This window comes from Chiloscyllium plagiosum, chromosome 13, assembly GCF_004010195.1.
Source record: "Chiloscyllium plagiosum isolate BGI_BamShark_2017 chromosome 13, ASM401019v2, whole genome shotgun sequence".
In the NCBI taxonomy this organism is placed as follows: domain Eukaryota; kingdom Metazoa; phylum Chordata; class Chondrichthyes; order Orectolobiformes; family Hemiscylliidae; genus Chiloscyllium; species Chiloscyllium plagiosum.
In genome coordinates, this window is record NC_057722.1 from 45,131,749 (window position 1) to 45,150,148 (window position 18,400).

The 18,400-nt window shown below is 40.5% G+C and overlaps 1 protein-coding gene across 6 annotated transcripts in view; it reads right to left on the reverse strand.

Annotated features, from left to right (window-relative positions):
• Positions 1-18,400, reverse strand: part of LOC122555960 (polyamine-transporting ATPase 13A3-like) — a 189,421-nt gene that overhangs the window by 76,017 nt on the left and 95,004 nt on the right. For all 6 annotated transcript variants that reach the window (XM_043702270.1, XM_043702271.1, XM_043702273.1 and 3 more), the window contains 8 exons: positions 17,290-17,447; positions 16,581-16,769; positions 12,305-12,366; positions 11,296-11,446; positions 10,133-10,249; positions 3,577-3,594; positions 3,335-3,488; positions 2,528-2,648 (listed from right to left, as the gene is read on the reverse strand). In XM_043702270.1, the coding sequence (XP_043558205.1) occupies positions 2,528-2,648; positions 3,335-3,488; positions 3,577-3,594; positions 10,133-10,249; positions 11,296-11,446; positions 12,305-12,366; positions 16,581-16,769; positions 17,290-17,447 (970 nt within the window). The remainder of the gene's footprint in view (positions 1-2,527; positions 2,649-3,334; positions 3,489-3,576; positions 3,595-10,132; positions 10,250-11,295; positions 11,447-12,304; positions 12,367-16,580; positions 16,770-17,289; positions 17,448-18,400) is intronic.

Here is an 18,400-nt window from a genome sequence, read left to right on the forward strand (position 1 = left end):
TATTGTGTGCAGTTTTGGTCGTCATACTATAGGAAGGATGTGGAGGCACTGGAATGGGTGCAGAGGAGGTTTACCAGGATGTTGCCTGGTATGGTAGAAAGATCGTATTAGGAAAGGCTGAGGCACTTGGGGTTGTTTTCATTGGAGAAAAGAAGGTTTAGGGGTGACTTGATAGAGGTGTACAAGATGATTAGGGGTTTAGATAGGGTCGACAGTGAGAATCTTTTTCCTCGTATGGAGTCAGCTATTACAAGGGGGCATAGCTTTAAATTAAGGGGTGGTAGGTATAGGACAGATGTTCGGGGTAGGTTCTTTACTCAGCGAGTCGTGAGTTCATGGAATGCCCTGCCAGTAGCAGTGGTGGACTCTCCCTCATTATGGGCATTTAAGCGGGCATTGGATAGGCATATGGAGGATAGTGGGCTAGTGTAGGTTAGGTGGGCTTGGATCGGCCCGAAGGGCCTGTACTGCGCTGTATTCTTCTATGTTCTATGTTCTATCTTAGCCTGCTGGACACACTTTCCTCATTCCTGAAGAAGGGCTCATGCCCGAAATGTTGATTCTCCTGCTCCTTGGATGCTGCCTGATCTGCTGGCTTTTCCAGAAACACATTTTCAGCAGTAACTAACACTACTTGACTCTGGCTACCCCCCCAACCATTATCGATGACATCTGCCCAGGGGCCACAAGAGGTTCACCAGAAATCTTGATAGGTTTCTGCAATTCAGCTCAGAATACAGGGCTCCAAATCCAAAGTAAATTTTAGACAGGATCCAAGTCACCAAATCATCCAAATATACATTGCAACTGATAAAGAATTTAGTGAAATATTTAAAATTCCTTGGGTGGAAGGTACCCAGTGTGCAATAAATTGAGAGTATGCTCGATAGGCAGTCCAACAGAGAAATATGTTGGAAAATCTCTGGAGTGGGTAAACTGCTGTGCTTCAGTATGGACTTTATACTATGTCCAAAGCATAATGCAGCTCCAAGAGTGTACAGCTGTGGTTGAGAGACAGGATAAAGAATTCTGACAACTAAAACGTATGAGGCGAGAAAAAAGAAGTTATCTTCGCCTCCTGTTTTCAATGCCAAAGCAAGTAAAAACTCACAACGTGAAACAGAATTCTTCCCAAATTTAGCTAAACTTGAACCAACCCCACCAGGCAGAAATCTGAAAACAGGTCACCAGCTGAAATTACTTTCTTGAGAAACAAGGCAAGTGACCTTGGAATTCCTTGGGGCTGAGAGAGGAAGCAATTCCTTCCATGATTCCAGCTGATTTGGAGCGTAGTCGAAAATGCTTATCCCCCTGCTTCACCTCTCCAGTCGAGCAAGGTGGACTGGCATGCAAATAGACCCAAGAAAGAGTAAGGACAGAGGGAGAAAGGGCTGGCAATGCTATTTTAAGCTTGCTCAAATCCCTTTCTCCCAAAGAAGTTAAAGAATTTCTCAGTAGAAATCAGATTGTATTTGCAGGGAGATTCCAAAGAGCATAACTTAAATTCGATTTAAGTCATTGCTAAAAAAAAAGGTGCTGTTTACAAACACTGGATTGAGAAACAAGTTAAAAAGTTCACATACACTGGAAATAATCTGAAATGTTGTGACTTTTTGTGCCATAATGTCTGAGAAATGTTGCAATTATTTCTAAAATATAATGCACGTGGTTTCGATAGAAATCCAATTTGAACTCGGAGGTAGAGAAGAAAGACAAGAGATATGGGAAAGATACCACTCCTTTCTACAATTAGTCCACAAGACTGTAGCATAGTTTTTGTTTAAACTTGTGTCCCTCTTTAATTCTTCTGGTCTTAGAATCCTGATTATCATAAAAATCTTGAGTGAGAAATATAAAATGCGAAAAGGTTTTGAGGCAACTGGAATATATTGGCAAAGTCAAAGATAATGATTTTTTAAAAATTAAATTTTCTTCGAAGTCCTTTGCTTCTTAGAGCAAAATAACAAAATTATGACATGGCATAATTTGGTGAATGCTTTGTCACGCCACTTTCAGATCATGAAGTTAACTCTAAAGTCACCTTAGTCACAATAGGGTTGCTATAGAGACAAATGGTGGTGAGTTTAACCCGAGGTCACAATGCCTGAGGAGAGGGATGAGATTGAGAAGGTGAGACATTCATGATGACCTCGTGGCCTCTTCAGGTATTCATGAAGAAAGACTCAAGGAAATAGAGAATAGCTCAATCACACTGATAACACTTCACACAGGTTTAGTGTTTTGTTCAAAACCAAGTTCAGATTAATTTTTTTATTCCATTATTTTGAACATATTTCTGATTGTCCGTGCCTGTGGGACCCTGTGACAGCCTCCTTCCACCCAAATATTTGCCCACATCTATCATTCCTGCAAGTTTCAGGTAGGAATTCAAATCAAAATATGTAAATTATGCTCCAACACTAAAATCTCACTGGGGTTCATTGTGTGCATATGCCTCTCCTCCTAATCACACTCACATGCCAATCTCAATTTGAAGTGCAAATAATCAGAAAATTAGCACTATTACCTGCTGACATTCTGCACTTTGTGCCAAGTTAGTTTAGACCCTAATTTCCTGTGTGCAAGTGCTATGACTCGGAGGCCTTGTTTTGTATAATTCTTCAATACATCAGAAAAACCTGGAGGAACTGGAAAAAAACCCAACAGAAAAACCATTGTATGAACATCAAATAACAAGAAGAACAAACAAATTATAAGCATGATGTAATATAAAGGCCTTGATATACTCATTAATTTCCTTCCTCTGCTGGCAGCATGGTGGTTCAGTGGTTAGCATGACTGTCTCACAATGCAAGGGACCTGGGTTTAATTCCAGCCTTAGGTGACTCTCTGCATGGAGTTTGCACAATCTCCCTGTGTCTGCATGTGTTTCTGCCAGAGTTTCTGCTCCAGTTCCCTCTCACCTTCCAAAAACTTGTAGGTTAGGTGGATTGGCCAGACTAAATTGCCCGTAGTGTCCAGGAATGTGCAGGCTAGGTGGATCAGCCATGGTGAAAGCAGGGTTACGGGGATAAAGTAGGGGGGCAGGTCTGGGTGGGATACTCTTTGGAGGGTTGGTGCAGACTCAATGGGCCAAATGGTCTCTTTCTTCATGTATGGATTCTATCTTAAAGAGATGTCAACCATTTAAAATAAATTCTGTTCATATTTCCCATTTGATAAGGAGAAGTGGAATTTGACAGGAACAGGTTTGAACAGTATTCTTACAAATGTCAGGAAAGCATTCTACTAAAACATATTTCAATTTAGTACCATGTACAATATACAGCATTATTCATTAAAGAGAAATAGTAAATTGCACGTATTACTTTACCTGTCTCTGCCTTGCATAACTTAACAACCATCTCAGGTGCACCTTTTAAGTAAGCATCCATGTGTTTTTCACCCAACACTCTGACTATGACACTCATTCGTTGTAGAGCAGAAGAAAATGGAAATTGCCTTACAATACCTATTTCATATGATGCCTGGACAGAAATTACATGAGTTAATACTCAACATGGCAACTGTTACTGAATAAAATAGATCTGAAATCTTTCCAAAATTTGTACTTACAGGGAGGTCATACATTTCCTATTTAAAAAAACAGAATATTAAATACATTATATTTTAATTTTCCATTTAACTACACTATACACTAATAACATTAAGAGTATGCTTTCTAAACTCCTATGCAAGCTGCTGTGTATGTTAGGACCGACATTTCAACACTGCAAAATGTTTTGTGTACTGTACTTCTCACTTAAGATCTATTCTACATGTTACAATTAATAATTACAAATTAAATAGAAAAACTGTTTCAATTTAATAAAATGGGAAAGGTGACTGACCATGGTTAACAAGGGCAATTAGTGGGGAAAATTCTAAAGTCTATTATGAAAAATTCAATAGCAAAGCATTTAGAAAACAACAACTGGAATGGACAGAGTTATTATGGATTTAGGGAAGTGAAATCATGCTTGACTAATATTATGGAAACTTTTGAGGATGAATTAATGGAATTAACATATGGGAGCCAGTGGCTAAAAGATTAATATGTAAAATTAAAATGCACCAGATTGGGGTAGTGTACAGACATGGATAGAGAACTGGTTGGCAGGCAGAAAACAAACAGTAGGAATAAATGGGTAATTTTTCCGAATGGTAGGCAGCGATTAGTGAGGTACCACGAGGATCAGCATTATTCACAGCTACTCAAAATAAATATTATGATTTAGACAAGAGAATTTAATGTAATATCTCCAAACTTGCAAAGTTGGTGAAGGGTAAATTCTGAGGACACAGGAATGCTCCAGTGCGATTTGAAGTTGAGTGAGCAGCAAGTACATGGCAGATAAAGTATGATGTTATGTTGTTATCTACTTTGATAGTAAAAACAGGAAGAAAGATTATCATCTGAATGGCAATGGATTGGAAAAGGGGGAAGGTGCAACAAGACTTGAATGTCCTTCTACCAGTCTCTGAAAGTAACTAAGCAGGCAGTGAAGGTAATAAATCATATGTCAGTCTTCATAATGAAAGGATTAAAGGGGCCGGAATGTCTTGCTGCAATTGTACATTGCATGGTGAGAATACACCTGGAGTATTGTATGCCGTTTTATTCACCTGCTATATAAAGGAGATTCTGGTTACAGAGGAAGTGCAACGAAAGTTTACCAATCTGAGTTGTGGGATGGCAGGACTGACGTATGAAGAGAGACAGGATGAGTTAAGACTATATTCAATGGAATTTAAATAAATTAGGAGATTCTCGTAGAAACTATAAATTCTGACAGTACTAGACAGGGTCAATGCAGGAAGGATGCTCAGAGAGCATTAAGAGATAAGACTGAGAGGTAAAACAATGGAAGGTGGGACAAGAGAGAAAGGGTGAGAAATGGCATTGATATTCATATCACAGAGAAAGCAGTCTGGAGAAACAACATAAAAGATTTCAGAGATGCAGTGAGATGACAAAATGCTTTAAGGACAAGTGCAAGGATTTTTAGAACTGGTTTCAAAAGCTAGTCCAGATGAAGGCAATCAGGAGAGATAGACAATTGGGGTTTCATACATGCCATACATGTAGCAGAGTTTGTGATAGATAACATGCTTACGTTTTGGGCAATTTAGAGCTTCTGAAAAACGATGAATGAAAAATCTACAAGGAGATCATAACAATAACTGATGAAAGAAGTGACAATCAGGGAGGAGGAGCTGTGTGGTAGAAGGGCTGTTCCAGGTGGAAAAGGTTAATATTGGTCTTGTTGTAGACTGGATATGTAATTTATAGCTCAGCTCAGAATCACAAGTTCAGAACAATGTAGAAAGCTTTATTTAGTGGTTTTACTATAAAACATACTTCCAGTAACAATGGAAATGATTTGAAATGCAAACAGAAATAATGGCTCTGTTCTTCACTATATTGAGCTGTTGTAGTTTCTTAACGAACAGATTAGACCAAAGACAGCCAATGGATGTTATCTACCTGGACTTCAAGAAGGCCTTTGACAAGGTTCCGCGCAGGAGGCTGCTGAGTAAGATAAGGGCACATGGTGTTAGAGGCAGGGTGCTAGCATGGATGGAAGATTGGTTGTCTAGCAGAAAGCAGAGAGTGGTGACAAAAGGGTCTTTCTCAGAATGGCAGCTGATGACAAGTGGTGTTCTGCAAGGGTCAATGTTGGGACCACAACTTTTCACTTTATACATTAATGATCTAGATGAAGGAACTGAGGGCATTCTGGCTGAGTTTGCAGATGATACAAAGATAGATAGTATTGAGGATGTGGGGAGGCTGCAGAAGGATTTTGACAGTTCAAAGTTTGTGAGAAGATTTGTAGCTCGGGTGCTCGTTGCTGTGGTTCTGTTCGCCGAGCTGGAAGTTTTTCTTGCAAACGTTTCGTCCCCTGTCTAGGTGACATCCTCAGTGCTTGGGAGCCTCCTGTGAAGCGATTCTGTGGTGTTTCCTCCGGCATTTATAGTGGCCTGTCCCTGCCGCTTCCGGTTGTCAGTTTCAGCTGTCCGCTGTAGTGGCCGGTATATTGGGTCCAGGTCGATGTGTTTGTTGATGGAGTTTGTGGATGAGTGCCATGCTTCTAGGAATTCCCTGGCTGTTCTTTGTTTCGCTTGCCCTATAATGGTAGTGTTGTCCCAGTCAAATTCATGTTGCTTGTCGTCTGCGTGTGTGGCTACTCGGGATAGCTGGTCGTGTCACGAAACTAGCCACGAAATGACACGACCAGCTATCCCTAGTAGCCACACACGCAGACGATAAGCAACATGAATTTGACTGGGACAAAACTACCATTATAGGGCAAACGAAACAAAGAACAGCCAGGGAATTCCTAGAAGCATGGCACTCATCCACAAACTCCATCAACAAACACATCGACCTGGACCCAATATACCGGCCACTACAGCGGACAGCTGAAACTGACAACCGGAAGCGGCAGAGACAGGCCATTATGAATGCCGGAGGAAACACCACAGAAGCGCTTCACAGGAGGCTCCCAAGCACTGAGGATGTCACGTAGACAGGGGACGAAACGTTTGCAACAAAAACTTCCAGCTTGGCGAACAGAACCACAGCAGATTTTGACAGGTTAGGAGATTGGGCAAAGAAGTGACAGATGGAGCACAAGCTGGGAAAGTGTGAGGTCATTCATTTTGGTAAGAGTAATAAAAGTGCAGACTATTTTCTAAATGGGGAGAAAATCCAGAAGTCTGAAGTGCAAAGACACTCAGGATCTCTAGTCCAGGATTCTCTCAAGGTAAACTTGCAGGTTGAGTCAGTAGTTAGGAAGGCAAATGCAATGTTGGATTTATTTTAAGATGATTTGAATATAAGAACAGGGATGTACTTCTGAGGCTCTAGTCTGAGTCGAGAGTGTGGTGCTGGAAAAGCACAGCCAGTCAGGCAGCATCCCAAGGAGCAGGAGAATCGACATTTCAGGCATAAACCCTTCATCAGAAAGGAGGCTTGTGGGCCAGGGGGCTGAGATATAAATGCGAGGGGGTGGTAGCTGAGAATGTGGTAGGTAGATGAAGGTGGGGGGAGAAGGTGATAGGTCAGAGAGGAGGGTGGAGCAAATAGATGGGAAAGGTGATGGAGAAGTCAAGAGAGCAGTGCCAAGTTTGAGTCTTGGGACTGGGATAATGTGGGGGGAGGGGAAGTGAGGAAACTGGTGAAACTCACATTAATCCCATGTGATTGCAAGGTCCCAAGGCGGAAGATGAGGCATTCTTCCTCCAGATGTCGGGTGGTTAAGGTTTGTCAATGGAGGTGGTCCAGGACCTGCATGTCCTTGGTGGAGTGGGAGGGGGTGTTGAAGTGTTCAGTCACGGGACAGTGGGGTTGGTTGGTGCGGGTGTCCCAGAGGTGTTTTCTGAAACGATCCACAAGTTGGCGTTCACTCTCCCTGATGGAGAAGAGACCACATCGGGTGCAACGGACACAGTAGATGACATTGGTGGAGGTGCAGGTAAATTTCCTTTGGGGCCTTGGTCGGAGGTGGGTGGGGGGGGCGTGCAGGTTTTGAACTTCCTGCGCTGGCAGGGGAAGGTGCTGTAAGTGGAGTTTTGTCAGGTAGATGGTGTGGATCTGACGAGGGAGTGGTGGAAGGAATGGTCTCTATGGAATGCTGATAGGGGTGGGGAGGGAAATATATCCATAGTCGTGGGTTCTGTTTGTAGGTAGCGGAAGTAGCAGAGAATGATGCAATGTATATGGAGGTTGGTGGGTGGAAAGTGAGGACCGGGGGTTCGGTCCTTGTTGATTTGGGAGGGGTGGGATTCAAGGGCAGAGGTGCAGGAAGTGAAAAAGGTGTGCTGGAGGACATCGTTGACCACGTGAGAGGGGAAATTGCAATCATTGAAGAAGAAGGCCATCTAGGATTTTCTAAGGTGGAATTGATCATCCTGGAAAAGATGCGGCAAAGGCGGAGGAATTAAGTATAAGGGATGATGTTTTTACAGGAGGCAGAGTGGGAGGAGGTATAGTCCAGGTAGCTGTGGGAGTCGGTGGGTTTGTAGTAGATGTCCATGGTTAGTCAGTTGCCAGAGATGGAGAGGTCCAGGAAGTGGAGAGAGGTGTCTAAGGTAGTCCAGATGAATTGGAGTTCGGTCGCAAGGTGTTAGTGAAGTTGATGAACTGTTCAACCTCAATGAGGGAGCACAAAATGGCCCCGATATAGTCATCAATGTAGCGGAGGAAAGGTGGGGGCTGGTGCCAGTGTAGCTGCAGAAGATGGATTGTTCCACGTACCTTACAAAGAGGTAGGCATAGCTGGGCCCATGAGGTGCCCATGGCTACCCTTTGGTTTGGAGGAAGTGGGAGGATTGGGAGAAGTTGTTAAGCATGAGGACCAGTTCAGCCAGACAGATGACGGTGTCAGTGGAAGGGTACTGGTTGGGACAGTGTGAGAGGAAGAAACGGAGGGCTTGGAGGCCTTCGTCATGGCAGATAGACATGTACAGGGACTGGATGTCCAGATGAAGATAAGGCATAGGGGGCCGGGGAAACACAAGTCTTGGAGTAGGTGAAGGGCATGGGTGGTGTCCCGAACATCGGTGTGAGTTCCTGGACTAAAGGGGAACAGGACAGCGTCAAGGTATGCAGAAATGAGCTCAGTGGGAGAGGAACAGGCTGAGACAATGAGTCGAGCGGGGAAGTCAGGTTTGTGGATCTTCCGTAGGAGGTAGAATTGGCCAGTGTGGGGTTCGTGGACAATAAGGTCGGAGACTGTGGATTGGAGAACCCCAGAGGTAATGAGGTTGTGGATGGTTTGGGAGATGATGGTTTGATGATGGGAGGTGAAGTCATGGTCAAGGGAGCAGTAGGAGGAGGAGTCTGCGAGTTGGTGCCTGGCTTCTGTGGTGTAGAGGTCAGCGTGCCAAACTACCCCCCACCCCCCCTCACCTTCTGGGTTTAATGGTGATGTTGGGGTTGGAGCGGAGGGACTGGAGGGCTGCTCGTTGTGAGGGCTGGAGGTTGGAGTGGGTGATGCGGGTGGAAAGGTTGAGGCAGTCAATGTCACGGCGGCAGTTAGAAATGAAGAGGTCAAGGGCGGGTAACAGTCCAGTACTAGGTGTCCAGATGGATGGGGTGTTTTGGAGACAAGAGAAAGGGTCCTCAGTGGATGGGCGGGAGTCTTGATTGAAAAAGTGGGTCTGGAGGCAGAGGTAGACATTTTCCAGCACCACACTCTCAACTCTGATCTCCAGCATCTACAGTCCTCACTTTCTCCTAGTCTCTGGTCAGACCACATTTAGAGTATTGTGCACAGTTTTAGGCCCATATCTCAGGAAGGATGTCCTGGCCCTGGAGTGAGTTCAGAGGAGGTTCACGAGGATGGTCCCAGAAATGAAAAGCTTAACATATAAGGAATGTCTGAGGACTCTGGGACTATACTCATTAAAGTTTAGAAGGATGAGAAGGGGATTCTAATTGAAATGCTCAGAGTACTGAATGGCCTGGACAGAGTGGATGTTGGGAAGATGTTTCGTTGGTAGGAGAGACTGGGACCAGAGGGCACAACCTTAGAATAAAGGGAAGACCTTTTAGAACACAGATAAGGAGAAACTTCTTCAGCCAGAGAGTGGTGAATCTATGGAATTCACTACCACGAAGGCTGTGGAGTATATTCAAGACAGCAATGGATAGGCTCTTGAGTATCAAGGGGATCAAGTAGGAGAGAAAGTAGGAGAATGGGGTTGAGAAACTTATCAGACATGACTGAATGGCACAGCAGACTTGATGGCTGAATGGCCTAATTTCTGCTCCTATGCCTTATGGTCTTAACTGCATATACAAAGTGTATACAAATTACTGCATGTTTTTCTTTGTATTTTATCAATAATAGTGCCCTACAGATTCCACCTCAATAAGTATGTGCTTCTGCCTGCCAATTGAGGGCCTAAAAGGTCACTTAGCACACAAGAAATGCGCTTTGGATAACAATTTCTATGTTAATATTCTCTGTAGTCTTTTACAATTATTCTGAAAACTGAACAAAAGTAAACATTATGATATGGTTAGAGTTTATAAGATTAGGAAAGACAAACATTGACTATCCTGCCAGTTATAGTTAAAAGTAATTTTAAAAATTTAAAGCCTTTTTTAAAAAAAAGGTACCATGTCATGATCTATCACTGCCTCATTTGCAAGGAAGAGTTGTTTCGTAGGCCGAACTACAGTGGGCATGATTGGATTATGTAAAGCAGTTTCTTCCTCAGTTGCTTCCTCAAGAACCTTTAATAAATAACATAACAAACAGTATTACGCTTATGACATCTTGTCAATATTACTGCTACAAAAAGCCCATATACTTCTGATGCCAAACTGAACACTGACTTAAATTTGAAGACAGTGGTGAACAAATTTTTCCAGCCATTTATTTTAGTTACATCATCTGTGGGCATTCACACTAACTTGCAGTAATTAGAGATTTAAAACAGTGCTGTGTCTTCCACAAAAGTTCTAGGATGTGTGTGAATAAGGCAAACTATATTTTGTTTCCTTAACTGATCAGAATTACTGAGGGAATGCAGAATTTAAGCCAGCAAGCACAAGTTATAATATCTAATTTAATGACAAATTAAGTTTAGAAATCCAAAGGAAGAAATGAGGGATAAACAAAAAAATTTAAAAGTAAAGGGAAAGCATATTTTTAAAAATCCTGAACAAATCACTGAAATCTGAAAGGAGGTGGTTTCTTAAAAATACTTTAAAAAACTTAAAAATAAATATTCAATGCCAGGGATTGTTTAGCAACAATTATCTCACCTTACCAAAAAATTTACTTATACATGATGGACTTAACCCAACTTCTTCTAGCACATTTAGTGAGTGGCTAGTTGACAACTACTGCAACTTCGCGCCTCATCATGTATCTGAATGCCAAGTCTCTCCACAATATACAGAGGAATGATATAACTTGGACAGCAACTTTTGGATTATTGTCCTTCTATGGTTGTTTGATGCACTCTGAATGGGAATGCTGATCATCTCATCATTACTTTAATAGTAAACTCAAGGTCAATGTGATTAAACCAACTCACTTTGTCATCCTACTGAATATCAACAATATGTTTTGAATACTACAAAGCACAGCTAATTAAAATGCCAAAATAACTTTGTCAATATTTCTTGGTAAAATACCAGGCTTGTGAGCAAAATTTGGCAACAAGCACTTATTACTGTTCGATATATTTTAATTGATTCAATTTGCTAATAAGCCACATGAAAAAGATTGCAGTCTAAAATATATACTTAGTTATTGAATAAATAAAACTCACCCAGCCAGTCTCTTCAAACATTTTTAAATCCAATGGATCACCAGATAACTTTCCATCAATTTTAGTAAGTGTGTGGCATGTTGCCATGCAAGCCATAAAGTGTGACTTCACCAAGCTTTCCTTACAAACACTTTGTTCAGATGGCAAAAAGCTAAAATTAGAACAAAACATGCTTCAAATCTCTCACTATTTTTGAAATGCATCAATATGGAAGATTTTTCAAATAAAGTGAATGCAAATTTCCATAATCCGATAAAAAAAATTACAAAATTGTTTAGAGTGAAAGTAATTGTTCTTGACAATGATTGTATTTGATAGTAAATTTATTTAAGGATTGCTATTGCTACAGTACCATTAAAACACTAAACCTTAATAGGTATTGAATTAATCTCCTCAGTCTCAATTTATCCATCTCGATTAATTATAAAAATGTCACTAATATTTAACACCAATTTCTGATGCCTTTTAAGAAGCAATCTTATCCTTAGTTCTAAACTGATAAAACTCCTATCTAATGATCCAATGATCAAACTAAGTTACAATAATTTCAAACATTTAGGGATGCTGAGAGAATGAAATTGCCGAAACAAACTTAATTTCTGAGAATGCTGTGTACAACTAGCTCAGTTGGCAGGATGTCTGATTTGTGATGCAGAGTGATGCCAACAATGCAGATTCAATTCCCACACCAGTGAAATCGCAATGAAGGACTCTTCTTCTCAACCTCACCCCCCACATGAGGTGTGGTGACGCTCAGCTTAAATCACCACCAGCCGTTTTTCTCTTTCTCTCTAACAAGACAGCAGCCCTACAGTCAAATAAGACTATGGCAACTTTATGTTTACAACTTTAGCATCCAAACTTTGACTGACAAGCGAAAGACTTGAAATATTAACATCACTCATACTCTCAATAAAAACTTCCATAACCTGTGCCTATGCCATCAGATTAAGATTTTGAGTACTGTAAGAAGGCTGAATATTATGTATATAATAATGATGCTCCAGACCTATTATCTTTTACTCTTTGTATGCCCCAAATGTCCAGGCCATCTTCAGTAAGTGTTCCAGTCTAAAGACAAGAAAGTATATGTTATAAAAATTAAAATTAACTTTACAAAAACCTATAATGCAATTATTAGAATTGTAATAGAAAGTGCATCATTGCTGTGGTTCTGTTCGCCGAGATGGGAGTTTTTGTTGCAAACGTTTTGTCCCCTGTCTAGGTGACATCCTCAGTGCTTGGGAGCCTCCTGTGAAGCGCTTCTGTGGTGTTTCCTCCGGCATTTATAGTGGCCTGTCCCTGCCGCTTCCGGTTGTCAGTTTCAGCTGTCCGCAGTAGCTGGAAGTTTTTGTTGCAAACGTTTCGTCCCCTGTCACGACAAGCAACATGAATTTGAGTGGGACAACACTACCATTATAGGGCAAGCGAAACAAAGAACAGCCAGGGAATTCCTAGAAGCTTGGCACTCATCCACAAACTCCATCAACAAACACATCGACCTGGACCCAATATACCGGCCACTACAGCGGACAGCTGAAACTGACAACCGGAAGCGGCAGGGACAGGCCATTATAAATGCCGGAGGAAACACCACAGAAGCGCTTCACAGGAGGCTCCCAAGCACTGAGGATGTCACCTAGACAAGGGACGAAACGTTTGCAAGAAAAACTTCCAGCTCGGCAAACAGAACCACAGCAACGAGCACCCGAGCTACAAATCTTCTCACAAACTTTGAATATATATATATTAATAACACATCTTAGAGTTTGTATTTTGAACTGAGGACATGTGGGCTTTAGTCAATGCATATGAGAGGATTTAATCATGGTCAATCTTTCTTGAATCAAAAAGCACACAACACCAGGTTATAGTCCAACAGGTTTATTTGGAAGCACTAGCTTTCGGAACACCACTCCTTCTTCAGGTGGCCGTGGAGATTAAGGTCATACTCACAGAATTTGTAGTCAAAGGAGTCCATGGTCATGGAGATGTGATATGGTAAACAATCTTAGATTAAAACTTTCATCTTTTATAATGGGATATGCTGGTTTCTGTTCTTTGATATGTAAATCCCAGAACTTCCCACAAGCTCACTCTCATATGCACATACATACACCCCCTGCACTCTCACTGACACACGCACCCTCTCACACATACCCCACTGCACTCACACACAGACACACACACTCTATCACGTGCATACACACCCAGATGCACCATTCACATGCACACTAAATCTCTTACATGTGCTCCTACATGTGCACACGTAAGCTTATGGGGTGAATTTGTTTTTGCAGAATTACATTTTATTTTGCTCAAAAACTGCATGAATCCATGTAAAACTCTGTAAAACTATACAGAGGCTTTGTCAGTTTGACTTAGCATTGGGACACAGACAGATTTCACACCTATTGTTTAAAAATCTGAACTATTTTGAGAACATTATTTAAAAGTAGTTCTGGGATTTACACATCAAAGAACAGAAACCAGTATATCCCATTATAAAAGATGAAAGTTTTAATTTAAGATTGTTTACTGTATCACATCTCCATGACCATGGACTCCTTTGGCTATAAATTCTGTGAGCATGATCTTAACCTCCACAGCCACCTGATGAAGGAGCACCGCTCTGAAAGCTAGTGCTTCCAAATAAACCTGTTGGACTATAACCTGGTATCGTGTGATGTTTAACTTTGTCCACCCTAGTCCAATATCGGCATCTTCAAGTCATGGCGACAATCTTTCGTGAGCTATTAATTTAAAGCAGTATATGTCAGACTATGAGAAGGGAGACTCCTGAAGTAATGAGAATTTGTTTGTATTATGAGAGGTTTAAAACTGGAGAATACTAATATTGAAAGGTGTTTGTTTGCTCAACTGAGAGTCACAAAGTGATTTTTGCTTGGAAATAACCCACAGATTACCGAGGAACCTTGATTACCTGAAAGAGATGGGCGAGCACCATCTCGATCAGATAATTGCTTATTCGGTTAATTGATTCAATACCTCTCCTCTGGGGCTGCGTTTTCTGAAGTCTCCTCTTTCCTCGCTCTGCCTGCTTAGCTCCCTCTCTCTGTATCAGAGTTTGTTTCTGAGCAGCCACACACTTCTGTGTAAGGGACCGGCAGCATTGCTAAAGCCTCCTGCACCCCCCATCAGTTCAATGGGATTGACACAGCGAGCATTTGCTAAGTCCGCGCTCTGTTCAAGAGACTAGGCAGCAGCATACCGTGCGCCCCCCCAACTCCCCCCCCACACCAATAGTAAGACCGCTGCTGCCTTAGAGGGGTGAGTCTCAAAATAGCATACACAAAAACACAACCACACACACAACTTTTTACTGCAACGCTTTGACAAGTTCCACCTTTTCCTGTACAGGACAATGTTGCAGAGCTTATCTGGGGAAGGGAGGTTTAGGGTACACACCCGTGTAGAACTCCAGGGAAAGTGTTGGAGGAGAGAGACAGCGAGAGAACGCGAAAGACAGAGCGAGCAAGAGCGGTCAGTCATTTGAAGACAGTGCCTGGGCTACCATCAATATCAGCATTTCAGTAAGCCAAGTTCATTTTTAATCATTGTCAACAAACGGCACGCTCAGTGTTGGAAATATCTCTCTGATGTAATGTTTCTATCGGGACCTTGAGATCTTCTTCGGATAATCCGAAATTCAGATAATTGATATTTGGATAATCGAGGTTCCTCTGTAGCAAATGTTTGCTGTCAGCTAACAGAAGAACTTGCTGCGGTCAAATGTAAGAATATAGTATCTTCTGAAAAAATAAGTTCAGAATGGTTAGGAAATAGATTACCCCAGTGTAAAGGCTTTAGTTTGAAAATTCCAAACAGAAGTGTTTGGCAAGAACCCTGGAGTTATTTGAAGCTAAAAAAGTTTAGGTTCAGTTTTCTGAATAATCAAGAAAGAACTACCAAACCCTCAAGTTCTATTTTAATCTTTAATTTTGTGTGTAATAAACTTCTGTTTTATTGTTAACCATTTTTATTGTTATCTGCAGCTTTGCATGATTACTTTTCAGTGAATGCTCCCATTAAATTTTTAAAAAGCTATCAAGCCAGATTTTTACCTGGGATCTGACCAATGGTAACATCAGCTTGGATTGTAATGCTATACAAAACAACATTGTTAACCATTATTGACTCTGTGGATAAATGCCTTAAGCTTCTGAAGGGTTATTCCTTAGTTTCAATATTGAACTTGCATTTATATTTTGTCTTAGAAAGTGTAAGATCATTCCAATAATAAGAATGAAAAATGCTGGAAATTCACAGCAGGTGAGTCAACAATGAAAAGACGTTATGATCTTTACGGATTTCAGTAGAACTGAAAGATAAATTAGCATTTCAGTCAAACTCAAAAAGTAGGAAACTGTAGAAACAGATACAATTGTACTTACATAAAAAGTTTAAAGCAGTAAAATGTCCTAAGTGCTTCACCGGGCTGTTAAGCAAAACTGAATACATGTCACATAAGGATGATATTAGAATGGGTTGATCAAGTAGGTAGGTTTTAAGGAGTTTCTCAAAGCAAGCAAGAAAGAAAGGGAGTGTGGTTTGGGGAGGAAATTGCTGATTTTAGGGCTGGAGCATCAGAACGTACAACCCCTAGTGGTAAGGATCAAAATCATGGAGGCTGAAGAGGCCTGATTTAGAGAAGTACAGATATCTTAGGTTGTATGGCTAAAAGATATTATAGTGACAGGGAAAAAGGAGGCCCTGTGAAATGTGAAACCAAGCACAAGAATTTTAAAAATGAGTTCAATCAGGAACCAATGCAATTCAATGAGTACAAGGGATGTGGTTAATGTGACATGGTACAAAGTTAGGATACGGACAAGTGAATTTTTAATTTCAGAGAATTAATTGGTTAAATGGCTGCAAAATGAATAACAGGTGACTGATACTGAAATACTGGTTTATCTTCCAATGTTTTAATACTAAAGAATACTTAAAGAGTCATTTCTCTGTTCTCTGCAGATACTGAACCACTGTTTGCATAACTTAAGCATTTCATGTTCTTGTTTTGGATTTCTAACCTCTGAATTTAATTAATTTTTTTAGCATTGATTAATTAATTTAAAACAAACAACCCACATAGTGCAAACAGATAGCTTTTTAAAGATAATAAAATATTTTTGTTACCTACAAGATGTTCTGTGCAGCACTTTTCTATGGAATAGCTCATGTCTATTTTAAAATTGCAATGATGTATTCCCTACTCTTTGTCAATATTATTAATTGAGGGTATGAACTTCACAGTTCCTAACCTTGTCAAAGCAGATCAGATTAAGTTGTCCACAGATGTTTATTCTCTGAGGACTGGTGCAGGAAATGCCCAATGTCTTTAATCGACGTTGTGCAAATACAATACCAACAGTCAATGCTGCTGGAAGAGCAGGTGGAACAGTAATAGTGATGATGTCAAGTGACTCAATAATGATTGTGCCAACTCCAACCTGCAATATAAAGGAAACAGAAAAGAAATAATGGAGATTATTTTGAAGCATATCATGAAAAAATAGAATTTTGAGAGGTATGAGTGGGCAAGATTCTTAGTGTTTTTTGTCATTGTGCCGATTAATTGCAGATTTAAAATGTCTGATTTAAATTATCATTCAACATTTATTTCTGGTGAATAGCCTCTATTAAAACAATAAAATAAAGGGTACAAAGAGATATGTATCAATGCACAATTTAGAATCTGTTGGTTTTGGACATAAAATTAAGCATACAAGTTGCCCTTTCATAGTACCAAAGCCGAAAAAATTTTAACATTATGTTAAATTAAAATTTACAATAATATAGCTTTTGGTTTGATCTTTAATTTTAAAATAATTAATCTAGCAGGACTTATATTTTAATGAATAGCGTTTTCAGTCATCGAACTAAATATAAAGCTCGCTAACTAAATTTGGAAAACACATGATTTTCCCTTCCTTTAAGAAGTTCAACTCAGAAAAAAGAGCAAAGACATACCCCGTTCAAAACACTGTTGATAACTGTGTATAAAAATCCAACCCCTGCTATACCAACAAGGCAGAACAGGAAGAGATAAGCATCTCTGTAAAGTTTAAAATCTGTTGGTTTTGGATACAAGATTGAGCGTACAAGGTGTCCTTTCGTAGTACCAAAACCTTTAAAAAAAAATTGAAAATTATAAGTTATACTGCAGTACTTTATATGAATAATCCTCCTTTATATTTAATAATTTGGGAAGCACTAACTTAAATGTAAACCTATTTTGCAGAAGGTGACTTTCTGAAGTTATTCTATACACCAGCATATACTTGTGTAAAATTTGACCCCACGATTTTTTAACAGGTATATTTTTTGGGACAAACAGTAAAATCTTGTGTATTACATGTAAATAGACAGAAGATTAAACAGGTGAAATAACAAACTCTGTGAATTTGAAACTTCTGAATACAATCATAGTTACATTAATAATGTTCCGTGTTGTCAAAGGTTGAAAAAATGACAAGATGTCCAGAAGAAACATGCTGTGCTGAACATTTCTATTTGGACCATAATCCTACATGGTAATCAATTTCAGTTTGAGAACTCAGAAAGGAGGCGCAATTTCCAATTAGTAACAATGGGCAGACCATGGAAATAGGAGGCTCAATAAAAGAGCTCAGAGCGATGGACAGCCAAAAACCCAAGTACATGAGATGACCACTGTTGAAGGAGGCAGGAGACCACGGCAGTGCCTCAAAATGGAAGTCTTTTCATGGAATTGTGAATATTAAAAATTGTGTATGATACAGTTGCCAGGCCATCATAGTGGTATTCCTACAAAGAATTGGGCCTGATGCCATTGTTATGACCTTTGTTTCACTGCCCCATTGACAAGATACTGTAGCTCCATGCAGGGATGATCAAAAGGATAGGTCCTGACCCTCAGCCCAAAAACAGGAAGCCATCTTCAGTTACTGCTGGTGGCAGCAATGGTGGGCTGGGATTTGCAACAATGGTAGTGTCATCAAAGCTTCTTCAAATGGATCATTAATGGCTGCCAGGCAGGTAGATAAGTAACTCTAATTACATTGACCATGGGCAGCACAGTGGCTCAGTGGTTAGTACTGCT